The sequence below is a fragment of the Brassica napus genome, chromosome A1 (assembly GCF_020379485.1).
Source record: "Brassica napus cultivar Da-Ae chromosome A1, Da-Ae, whole genome shotgun sequence".
In the NCBI taxonomy this organism is placed as follows: Eukaryota; Viridiplantae; Streptophyta; class Magnoliopsida; order Brassicales; family Brassicaceae; genus Brassica; species Brassica napus.
This window is the reverse complement of record NC_063434.1, coordinates 11,850,030-11,862,733: the sequence shown is the minus strand read 5'-3', so window position 1 is coordinate 11,862,733 and position 12,704 is coordinate 11,850,030. Positions and strand designations below refer to the sequence as shown.

The following is a 12,704-nucleotide window of genomic DNA, read 5'->3' as shown; positions in this document are numbered from 1 at the left end:
TGTATTTTTTTAAATCCATGTTTTAAATATTATCTTTTATATGTTTTATTTAATAAATAATTTTTTTTTTAAATAAATAATTTTTTTTAAGAACTCCTAATTAAGAAACTCCCATTGGACCGCTTAAAATGGAAATTTTTTAACTAGAGTTCTTAATCCCACTTAAGTACATTTATAATATTAAATAATCACAAAGAAACCCACTTAAGGATCATGGGATAGTTAAATATGGTAACGAGACATATATAACAGCAATGGCTTGCCTTTCTATTATCCTCAATAGCTGTAGGAAGCTGACAAAGGCTCATGAGAAGAACCGAGGAAAGATAGAGGATCAAGCCAAGGGAAGCCATATTATTCAGATGTTTATTTGCCAAATGAGTTCTCAATAGGTGAAGTGTGAATATATATATACATGTCTGTAATACATATATGTTATCCAGATTTATGTATTTGATTATGAATTGATATCTATTTCATTTTATGGCCACTTATTTCAGGAGGAAATTTGACTGATTAGTGTTTTCATTTTTTTAAAGAAAATCTGTTACTGCTTTTTTTTAGTAAATCTAGATTTCTATACGTATTTATATACAAGGAGTTATCCATTTTTTAATTTTGTATGAACTTTAATTTTAAACACAATACTAGTTACACAGAATGATTTTGGCTAGTATTATAAAACAATATCTCATTCTTAGTCTCTCACAAAATTACCTATAGTTTTTTTTAAATGGGATAATACCATTATAATTTAGATTGGTAAGGAAATGAATCATGTGTTTAAGAAGATTATGATATATTTTTATTAATTTCATTGAGATATATTGTTATTAATTGCAGGGTGACTTGGAAAAATGACCAAAATTTTTTGGTCAAATATATAGAAGATTTGCCCTTTTTCTCCTTACCATATTTTGCTGTTTTTATCCTATATCAACATATCAACTATTTTTTGGTGTAGTATAATATAACATAAAAATCAAGTCATTTAAGAATATCATTTTTTCTTTTTTTTTTGTCATCATATCATTTTGTCTTTTCTTCGACAACAAACAAATATCTCAAATAATTTTTTTAATAACGGGATAATATCATTACAGTATATATTTAGTTAATTTACTAAAAAAAATAAGGAATTTATAAAATCTACAAAAATATGACAACAAAAAATATAAAAATTAGATTTGCCCTTTTTCACCTTACCATATTTTGCTATTTTTATCCTATATCATCTGTAACATATCAACTATTTTTTGGTGTAGTATAATATAACATAACAAATCAAGTCAGTTAGGAAAATATCATTTTGTCTATTTTTTTGACAACAAAAAAATATCTCAAATAAGTTTTTTTAATAACGGGATAATATCCGTACAATATATCTGTAGTTCACTTACTCATAAAACAAGAAATTTATAACTGTAAGAAAATATTTTATAGTGTTAAGGAAATGAATCTTCTGTTTAAGAGCATTACTATAGATTTTTCTTAATTGCATTTGGATATATTGTATTAATTTCAGGGTAACCTGCAAAAATAACCTTCCTTTTTTTGTCAAACATAAGACTAATAATTTTTTCACCTCACTATATTTTGCCATTTTCAACCTGTATCATCGCTAACATATCAGGCTATTAAGAAAACCTCATTTTGTCAAATTTTTCACGAAACCAAAAGTGTCTCAACTCAAATAGCTTAAGCACTTTTAATTATGACTTATTTTTGGGTTCACCCCACAAGGTGAACCTCTAGATTCACCAACCAATAGGATTGTGTTATTTCATATTCGATATCTTTTATAAAAGAAAACAAAATACTGTCAAGTTATATTATGTTTTTAAAATAACAAAGGTAAAAGAAATAAATAAAAAATAGTAGATATAGAAAAAAGAATTTTAAAAAATTATTTTTAACGTCGTCAGCAAAACACTAAACCCTAATCCCTAACCCTAAATCCTAAATCCTAAAACCCTAAACTCTTGGATACATCATAAATTCTTAATCAAAAACACAAACCACTAAAACACTTGAGTATTTAGGGTTTAGGATTTAGGGTTTAGGGTTATAGTGTTTAGTGTTTTTGATTTCGAGTTTATGATTTATCCAAGGGTTTAGGGTTTACCCAAAGATTTAGGGTTTACCCAAGGGTTTAGGGTTTAGGATTTAGGATTTAAGGTTTAGGTTTTAGAGATTAGGATTTAGGGTTTAGTGTTTTGCTGACGACATTAAAAGTTTTTTTTAAAAAAAATTTCTATAACTACCAGTTAAAAAAAAAAAAATTATTTTAAAAATATAATATAACTTGACAATATTTTTTTTCTTTTATAAAATATATCAAATATTAAATAACATAATTTTATTGGTTGGTGAATCTAAAGGTTCACCTGGTGGATGAACTCAAAAATAACTATTTAATTATTTAAGTAAATACCATCACCATTAATTTTGCCAGTTACTACGAACAACCAAGTTTAATGCTCTAAATTATTATAATCGATTTTTTGTCTCTTCTTCTCTCATTCTTTACACACACAACTCCATTATCTTCTATTTATTTTCTTTAATTTCATCCAAAAACCTCAACTTTTTGTTTTTCAAAATCACAGTTTACTTAAACTCACCATGTTTGAGTTTGATGATTCTTGGTTATTAGCGACTAAGTATCTTTCATTCAGCTGAAATTCAAAATCCCAAGTGCTTGAAGAAGCTAAACACGAACTCTCACTTGAACTAAATAACTATTAACTTACTTTCACTTCTTTTTCAGTTATGTAACGCAAAAGCATATTTCAAATAAAATCTTCTCCTCCGGAAATATTTCATGTCAAGTATCAAGATAAATATGTATGTTTGTTTTGAAATTGACCATTTTGTGTTCAGTGAAGATTTAACATGAAATTGCTATTTATCCTTTGTAAACATTAAAAACCGAGTAGACTTCTTGCAAAGTCTCTGTTACAATGGATTAATTTTGCATATGACCAAAATTTTTATTTTTTGACAGCAGATTTCAGGAGAAGTTTTTTGAATGGAGACTACACATGAAATTTCTTTAGCTGCCACATGAAGTCTCCACTATGTCAAAAGAAATATGCTAATGTTAATTTTTCGTTTAACAAAATTGTCAATATATTTAACCCAAAAAATAAAAAATCAAATAGAAGACTTCGTGTGAAATCTTCTATTTAAAAATAAAGCATACTTCAGTCGAAACCTTCTGTTAGTTTATTTCAAAATTTTAGTCTAAAACAAAACTAATCCCTAGTTTTGATAGCAGTCTTCACATGAAATATTACATTTTCAAATCTCATGTAAAGTCTGATATAATAAAGTCAATTATTGCCGATTGCAAAAATAATCTGTCATTTTCGTATATACTTCATTTGAATTCTACTCCAGAAAGTCTAATTCTGGTTAGGTCAATTAACAAACGTAACATGACTATCATACCATAATTCATACAAAGACTGCTCATGTATATATATTTAATAAGTTTCCTCAAGTAAGTATTAATTGTATATTTTGGTAAATTTTCATTTTATTAAGTCTCTTCGAGCAGCCTTTGAAATAATTCTTGCTTTTTTATTTTGTAAATTTTCATTTTCTTCATATTCACAATGAATTTTAAAATTTTGTTTATTCCTTCATGTATGTGTGTTTGTGAATTGTCTTGCTTATGAATAAATTTTACAAGTTAATAAGTTACTTTATGGAATAGTCATATTTGTTTATTTCGTTAGACTTTTAGCTAATGAGCGGATATTTGGTTTGAAGTCTACTAATTATTTACGGAGCAGACTTCGTGTGACAACTGTTTGATAATGTTAATACATTACATGGATGAAATAAAATATTTTTTCTATGTACAAGGTGATTTCCAAAATAAAGTCAGTCCCAATTACTGAATCATCTTGATTAAATAATTTAATGTTAATGTTTTCGAATGATAAAATTTGAAAGTAACTCCCAATGTCGCGATTAAATAAATTTAAATATGTATTCCTTGAAAAATAATAATATCTTGTTTCTATTCAATTGATTACTATCCTTCTTACTTTAAATTATGAGAAATTTAATTTTTGTTCCTTGACAAATAATTATTGCTTGTTTATCTACTTGATTGATTATTATCCTTCTTAATTTATGATCTTGATTAGGATTTTTAAACACTTGGATGAAACATATAAAGTTAATGTTTACTAGTAGCCTAAAAAGTTACAAGTCAATATTTAAAAACAAATACAAGTTAAATTCAAAATAATTTGTAATCAAATATTTATAATGAGAATTTGTTACAAAAAAAATTGATGTTAAAATATTTGGGTGGAGTTTGCTATATTTTCCATAATCTTGATGACTTAAATAAACTATCCTGGTGAATTCTGCAAATAAATTATGCTAATGAAGTGTATTATTGCGGGTTCAAGACTAAATTTTTTGATGACGTGAAATATATAGAGAAAACACAAAACACAAGAACAAATATTTCATTTGAAACTAAATTTTAAGATATGATTAAAATTTATATACAAAAATTACAGATATGCAATAAAAGGAAATATAATTGTAACACAAATTTAAACAAATTTATAGTGAAGAATGAAACTTACCAGTTAGGGCATTATGCATTTTGGACGACAAACTGAGTATGCTAATGAAGTCTGTTGTATCTGGTTAAGATTTGAAAGCTTTGAAGATCAGATAAATTTGTGTATCTTAAAACATTAAAAGCAGCTTCCATTCTTAAATTATTGTTTAGAACTATATTTTTCAGCTAAAATAAAATTAAAAACTACATCTATAATCTATATATCTAAATCTTAATTTTGGGAGGGAAATATCAAACAATGAAAATAAAATACATGCAAAACAAGATAATTATGAGGAATACATGAAATATAAAGATGAACTAGAGTTGGATCCGCACACCCGTGCGAGTGTTTGATTTAATTTATATCGATTAGTATTTGTTTTATATAGTTGCTAGTGTATATTTTTAACATTACATTTATTAAATTGTTTTTAATATGAAACACAAAATTTTATAGTTTACATGGATTAATTAATTAATTTTACAAACCATCACATCAATTGTATTATTCATTTTTTATAATATCTTTATCTTATTGAATTTGCATTTGATTATTTGTCATACGAAAACATGAATAAAAAAATTATGTGTGTGTATGTGTTTCAAGAGTATGTAGCTGAAGAAGGAGATCTCAACCGATTATCTGGAATAGCGATATTTAGTAGTTTGCCAAAAATGGATATTCAAATTGAATTTAAAACATTCTGGTAAAATACAAGCTAGCAAATTATAATTATTGTAGCCGAATCCTATTTAGTTATAGTTGTTTTAGGAAATTGATTTTCTTAAATATGAAAAGATAAAGAATAATTACAAGATATGTTTATTAATTACTTTAGTGACAGTCACTTGTAAATAATTTGTAAGTCTTTAGGTTAGTTTATATTTGACTTCTATTTTAATAGATTAGATATGTTTGAGTAAAGAAGCTAGAGATATATTAGAGACTTTAAATTAAGATAAAAAAAACTAGAATTGTGTTCGCCCGTTTAAGAGAGATATAATATGTTTAATTATAAGATTAAGTTATGAAGTAGTCTTCAAATAAAGTCCAGTAAGCAGATTTCATTATTACATTAAGACCTCTCAATGTTTTAATCCTCAAAGTAGGTTAATGTGTTTAATTATAAGATTAATGTTTTACTATCTTATAGATAACTTTCGCATTTGATTGAATTAATTATTCAAATTTGTATTTCAAAGAAAATTATGAGTTAATTTGGGAAGTTTTCATTAACTGAATTTGGATTTAATTATAAGAGTCTTTAATATAATTTTAAAAGTAACTAGAGATTGGCCCGCAGGCCCGTGCGAATGTTAATTTTTCCATTTATATAAATTGATATTTTTTCATGATTAGTATTATATATTTTATACGTGTCATAATACAATTAATCATATAAGTACTTAAATATTTTTAGGTTTCTATACATCAGAACCGAACCCGAATCAAGTAGGATAATATGGTTACTTTTGGTTTTTTGGTTATTTTTAGGTTAATTTTAGCTTGAATTCAAAATACCCAAACTAAATCGGTTAATATTGTTACTTTTGGATAATTGTAGGTTTCTATTTATCAAAACTGAATTCATTTGGACTTGAGAAGACCCGATTCGAAACCCACATGAAATTTTTTAATAAGAGTGAAGTCTAGTTTCAAAACTCAAAAAACATGATACCCAAAAGAAATAACTCATAACTGATTAGTTACCCATATCTATGTCTAACTGATTATGTAAACAAATAAAAAAAATGTTAACCATTTTGAATCCTTGTCACAAATAGAGTAAATTCAGTCAAATATGTTGAATTATTATAGTAAATATAATTAATGAAGTAGTTAAAAAGTGAGAAATGAAAGTAAAAGATAAAATAAAAAAAATTGAAAACAAATAAGTTTGTTTTGTACTTCTGTAATAAATGATGTTAATTTATTTAATAAAGATAAATGAAATGGTTAGAAATGATTAAAATGGAATGAAAAACTGTTAAAAGATCACTTAAAAGTAGATAAGTATTATTTTATATTGCTAGTCATGTTTTCAAACAATTCTCTTTTATACGAATATCTATGTTTCCAAACAATTTTCATTTGTACTTCAGTTTTAATAATATAGATAGATTCGTCAAATTTGAAGTGATTTTTTTTTCCAGAAAGTTTGTAAATGTGGAGAGAGTTTTGTGTATACAAGCAATTTTTCTTTTAGGATTCAAAAGAGATGCATAGTAAGTATTCTGAAATTTTTATTTTATGCGACATTTTCAAGAATACATTATAGATACAATATAGACCAAACTTTTTAATTAATGATTGAGTCCTGAACCACCATAAAAGATTATATGACCGGCATCTTGGAATTCAGACTTTACGAAGTCGATCACTTTGTATCCTCCATTATCGTCCGAAAATGATTCCATATAATCCACTTTAGTATCAAAGTTATAATTAACATCGAGTATGGATACACGTTTGACATATGCATCGTAACGTACTTGTTCAAATGGAAAAACTCCATATCCCATTTGAGGACCAGGTAGTGATGCGGTGAACACTTCTCCTCCCCACTCGACGTAGTTTCCAGAGCTTTGGCGAAACAAATTCGACGGCCAGAAACCAATTTCTTCTGCGTCTGTACCAAACTCAAACCACCAGTTCCCATTTGCTTTGTCCTGCGGCCAACAAAATGATTAGTAGATAGAGTAACTATACAGACTGAATTATGAATCGTATTGACAGCTAACAACAAGTTAATGAGAATGAATAATGTAATAAAAAGACAGAAGCATAATCTAAGAATGAAGCCAACCTTGATTAGGCCGAATGAGCTGAAATAACTTGTCTTAGCACCACGTTCAGAAGCTGGCAGCATTGACAGGCCCATTGGATAATCTTGACGAACACTTATCATTCCTACGTCACATTGGTGATTGTAACATTGTTGTCCACCGGCCTGTCTCATCGATATACATATTTGTCACGTCACATATATATGAACGAGAATTTACTAACAAGGGCTGGCCGTACGTGACCTCGGTCTTACTTTTGTATAGACGAAAAGCCGAGGTTGGTCATCCTTGTACAGTAATGGATTTACCTGAATACATTATACATATATAGTGTGTTTAAAAATTATTTATCAAAGTACAAAATACAAATAGCTTTAGTAACTGGGGCTTGTAGCGTACGTACTATATAGTGGAAAAGTAAATAACTTACAGTTATACCCATTTGTATGAAATCGTCTCCCATCTGAATGTGAAGCCGAGCACTACTGAATTGGCTAGGCTTAACCTTAGGGGCGGTTATACACAGTTCCATTGTTGCTCCATTGAAGACCATTCCTTTGTTCGGTGTGCGACCCACCGCAAACTAATCCAAATTATTTCACTCAGTATCCAAACATACTAATTATTATAAATATATATATATACATCAAACATTCATTCGGTAATTAGGTTAACTAAACGAAGTAACTTACATGATGTTGGTCGTAATACGGGTCACTAGTACCTACGGTACTAGTGTTGTAAGAACTACGAGGTGTATATATATCCTCTAACGAGTTTAATCCCAAGATATCGTCTTTGGTGATTCTTCGTATAGGGACCGTACCAATGGGACAACCCACACCATTCTCCCATAAGTAACCAAATCCAGTATTGTTTGTCTCTCTTTTTCTCTTTTCTTCGGAATGGGATATCGGACGCATCTAAGACATGACACAAAAGTATTTTTCTTCAAATACAATTTTCAAAGAATTTACATTTATAGCGGATAGATCCAAAGTTGTACCTTGTAATGGTATGTGTGATTTTTCATAGAAGGGTGATCAAATGCTGGTTGCTTGAAGAAATCCACGCATCCGTATTTTTCTCCATGAATAGTCTTATCATTTCCAACCATAAATATAGAGTTTACTATATGAAATTTAGCTGTATGCTTGTATATGTACGTACGAAAAGATTATGAATTAACCTTGATGATCTTGACAGCGGGTTTGTTAATTGTCCTTAGCTTCTTCTCGATTTCTAGATCTCCGAATTTAGACGAGATCCTGGCTTCGATAAAGCCACAGTTATGACTTGTTATTATATGACCAAAGATGTAACACATCAACAACACGCACATCACTTGACCTTTCACTTCCATTTCTACCAACAAGAGAAATAATGAGAGAGAGGAATACAGAGCTAACTGATTGTGAAGGAGGATAGATAAACGTTTTATATGGGTACAAGGTCGAGGAGGCTGAGAAAGAAACAAAAGTTATGGTTTTTAATTTAAGACCTTTGACTAAAACGTAAAAATTGACCCAACGGGTTCTAGTTAATTCGGCAGAGACTAACTTTTTGGTCAATGATTTTTATAGTAAGCTCGCAATTTTTAAATCTCATCTTCTCATATTTTTTGTAAATAATGAATAACTAGGTAATAACCCGCGCTTTGCGCGGGATGTGATTATTAGTTTCGTTATTTTTAATAAAAAAACATTAAATCTGTTTAATCTGGATATTGGTTAGGTTTTACCTTTTTTTGTATTTAATCTTCTAAAATATAACTATTATTTAAAATTATTATTCATTTTAGTTTATTCGGTTAAAATGTTATTATTTGTTTATTTTCATATTATGAATTTTAGATAGTCGTTACGTCGAACTAATAGTTTCATATTATAGTTTTTAAACAGATAATAGTTTAAGAAATAGAAAAGAATATTATTAAAATAAATCATTTCACTACAATTTGGTCGGTAATGAAAGAAGCATTAAGAAAAAATATTTCAACTTTCAAAAAAATTAGATATTTCAGTTATGGTTAATACTTAGTTAGAAGGTGCTCACATCAAGGTGCACATGTATGTTTACGTAAAAAGTATATAAAAATAGTTGACAAATATGTAAAGATATTGTTAATTAATATTAAATGACATTTTTGTTCAAAATAATATATGAAAGATAAAATTAAAATTAATTTAAAATAAAAAAAAAACCTTGACATTAGTCATTTTTCATATAAAGAAAATAAAAATATATCCGTAAATAGGGATGGGCACATATCAAATATCTGGGTATTTGAAAGCATTATTGTCGATTCAATATTTAGCCACCTAGATATTCGGTGACTCGGATATCCGAAATGTTTTAGAATTTTAAAGAATATCTGATTTGATTCGTAAATAAAATAAAATTTTAAAAATAATTTAATAATAACATTTTATTACAAAAATAAAACATTATATAACCTTTTAAATTCTAGTACCTAATATAATAAATTTAATTCATAAAAATATTTTAAAACTAATATAAAGTATACATATATGCATATAACATATCGAATTAGATATATGTTCCTAAAAATATTGGTATTTGTGATTTGATTCTTTTTTGGATATTGTATTTTAGTATTTGATTTGTTTCGTAGAGTTTCAAATATCCATATTTTCTGGTTCAAATCAAACGGATAACGAATCGAATCAAAATTTATGAATATTTTGCTCAATTTTATCCGTAAATATAAAAATAATATATATATAGTTTGGTTTTTGATTCGTTATCTATTTTTATTCGAACCGAAAAATCCAGAGTTTTATTGGAACCATATATGTGAGTTTTATATTAAAAAAAAAACACAAAATACATAGTGTGAACACATTTATGATTATAGTGTGAACGCGTTAGCATATTTATTATCAAATCATTGTGAGGCTGAAACGTGTATATTATAATGTGAAAGCATTTATTACAATGCTTCTCTTTTAATATATAAGGGATACCAAAAAAGAAAAGAAATCTTTTTGAATAGAACATGTTCAGATTTGAAGTATTCAGCAATGGTCTTGGTTATCCTAATAGAATCGATGTTTATAGACATATTTGATTATCTAGAAGAAAATAAACATATTTAAAATTTTCAAAATCATAAGAAACTATAGATTTAAAATCCCTAATGTTAATGTTCATACTAAAATAATAAATTTACAAGCAGTTACATAGAAAAACACAACTATCACGTTTAGAATCCTCACAAGTTTTGGATGCAAAGGAAATTAACATTTATTGATACAATAAGTAAAATTAAGGTAAATGCCAAAAAAAAGAGTTAAAAAAAGATAGAAATGAGTGAAATTAACATTTATTGTATATGATTACACAAAGTGATTAGGTGGACTTTTAACTATAACTATTATGTACAATAGTTACAACATTCAATACTCTTTTTTTCTATTTTAATATCCTACATTATCTTCTCTTTCTTCCACATCATCATTAACATACATTCAATTTTTACACTCTATTTAGAAAAAAAATAAAAATATCAAAAACCAATTACTTAGTTAATAATGAGATAATTGGTTTTAAATAACTATGAAAAAATGAAAAATATCAAAAACATTTAGAAAATGACAAGTGTCTGGTTGAATTTTTTAACTCCATTTTATCCAGTCGAATAAAATCTTCTCCTCCGGAAATATTTCATGTCAAGTATCAAGATAAACATGTATGTTTGTTTTGTAATTGACCATTTTGTGTTCAGTGAAGATTTCACATGTACTTGCAATTTATCCTTTGTAAACATAAAAAAATCGAGTAGACTTCTTGTAAAGTCTCTGTTACAATGGATTAATTTTGCGTATGACCAAAATTTTGATTTTTTTACAGCAGATTTCAGGAGAAGTCTTCTGAATCGATACTACACATGAAATTTCTTTAGATGCCACATGAAGTCTCCACTATGTCAAAATAAGTCTGCTCATGTTATTTTTTTGTTTAACAAAAATGTCAAAATATTAAACCCAAAAAATAAAAATCAAATAGAAGACTTCGTGTGAAATTATCTATTTAAAAATAAAGCATACTTCAGTCGAAATCTTATGTTAGTTTATTTCGAAATTTTAGTCTAACACAAAATTAATCACTAGTCTTGAGAGCAGTCTGCACATGAAATATTACATTTTCAGATTTCATGTAAAATCTGATATGATAAAGTCAATTATTGTCGGTTGCAAAAATAACCTGTCATTTTCGCATATACTTCATTTGAATTCTACTCTTCAAAGTCTAATTCTGGCTTGGTCAATTACAAACGTAACATGACTATCATAACATAATTCATGTAAAGACTGTTCAAGTAGATATATTTAATAAGTTTCCCCGAGTAAGTATTCATTGTACATTTTGGTAAATTTTCATTTTCTTAAGTCTCCTCGAGCAGCCTTTGAAATAATTTTTCCTTTTTTATTTTGTAAATTTTTATTTTCTTCTTATTCATATCGAATTTTTTAAAAAAATATTGTTCCTTTATGTATGTGTGTTTGTGAATTGTCTTTCTTATGAATAAATATTACAAGTTAATAAGTTAATTTTATGGAAAAGTCATATTTTTTTTTTTGTTATACTCTTAGCTAATGAGCGGATATTTCGTTTGAAGTCTACTAAATATTTACGGAGCAAACTTCGTGACGACTGTTTGATAATCTTAGTTATACATTACAAGGATGAAAGATAAGAATTTTTCTATGTACAAGGTGATTTCCAAAATAAAGTCTGAGTCCCAATTACCGAATCATCTTGATTAAATAATTTCATTTTAATGTTTTTGATTGATAAAATTTGAAAGTAACTCCCAATGTCGCGATTAAATATGAGAAATTTAAATTAGTGTTCCTTGACAAATAATCATCTCTTGTTTATCTATTCAATTGATTATTATCCTTCTTACTTTAAATATGATAAATTTAAATTTGTGTTCCTTGACAAATAGTTATCTCTTGTTTAGCTACTCAATGGATTATTATCCTTCTTACTTTATGATCTTGATAAGGATTTTTAAACATTTGGATGAAACATATAAAGTTAATGTTTAGTAGTAGCCTAAAAGTTATAAGTCAATATTATAAAAACACATATACAAGTTAAATTCAAAATAATTTATAATCAAATATTTATAATGAGAATTTGTTACAAAAAGTTTGATGCTAAAATATTTTGGTGGAGTTTGCTATATTGTCCGTAATCTTGATGACTTAGATAAATTTTTACTCCCTCTTATAAAAACTATTCTTTTATAGAGCTTATGCTGTGTATATAACATTTTATTTGAGAAATCAAT

General features: G+C 27.0%; 1 protein-coding gene across 1 annotated transcript; it reads right to left on the bottom strand.

Annotated features, from left to right (window-relative positions):
• Nucleotides 1–6,814: 6,814 nt before the first annotated feature.
• Nucleotides 6,815–8,809, bottom strand: LOC106365394. The gene is made up of 7 exons (XM_013804829.3): nucleotides 8,571–8,809; nucleotides 8,388–8,480; nucleotides 8,074–8,304; nucleotides 7,812–7,964; nucleotides 7,636–7,689; nucleotides 7,402–7,545; nucleotides 6,815–7,264 (listed from the first exon to the last, which is right to left on the bottom strand). Exons 1-7 carry the CDS (start codon nucleotides 8,742–8,744, stop codon nucleotides 6,899–6,901), a joined length of 1,215 nt encoding a protein of 404 aa, XP_013660283.2. The 5' UTR covers nucleotides 8,745–8,809; the 3' UTR covers nucleotides 6,815–6,898.
• Nucleotides 8,810–12,704: the final 3,895 nt, after the last annotated feature.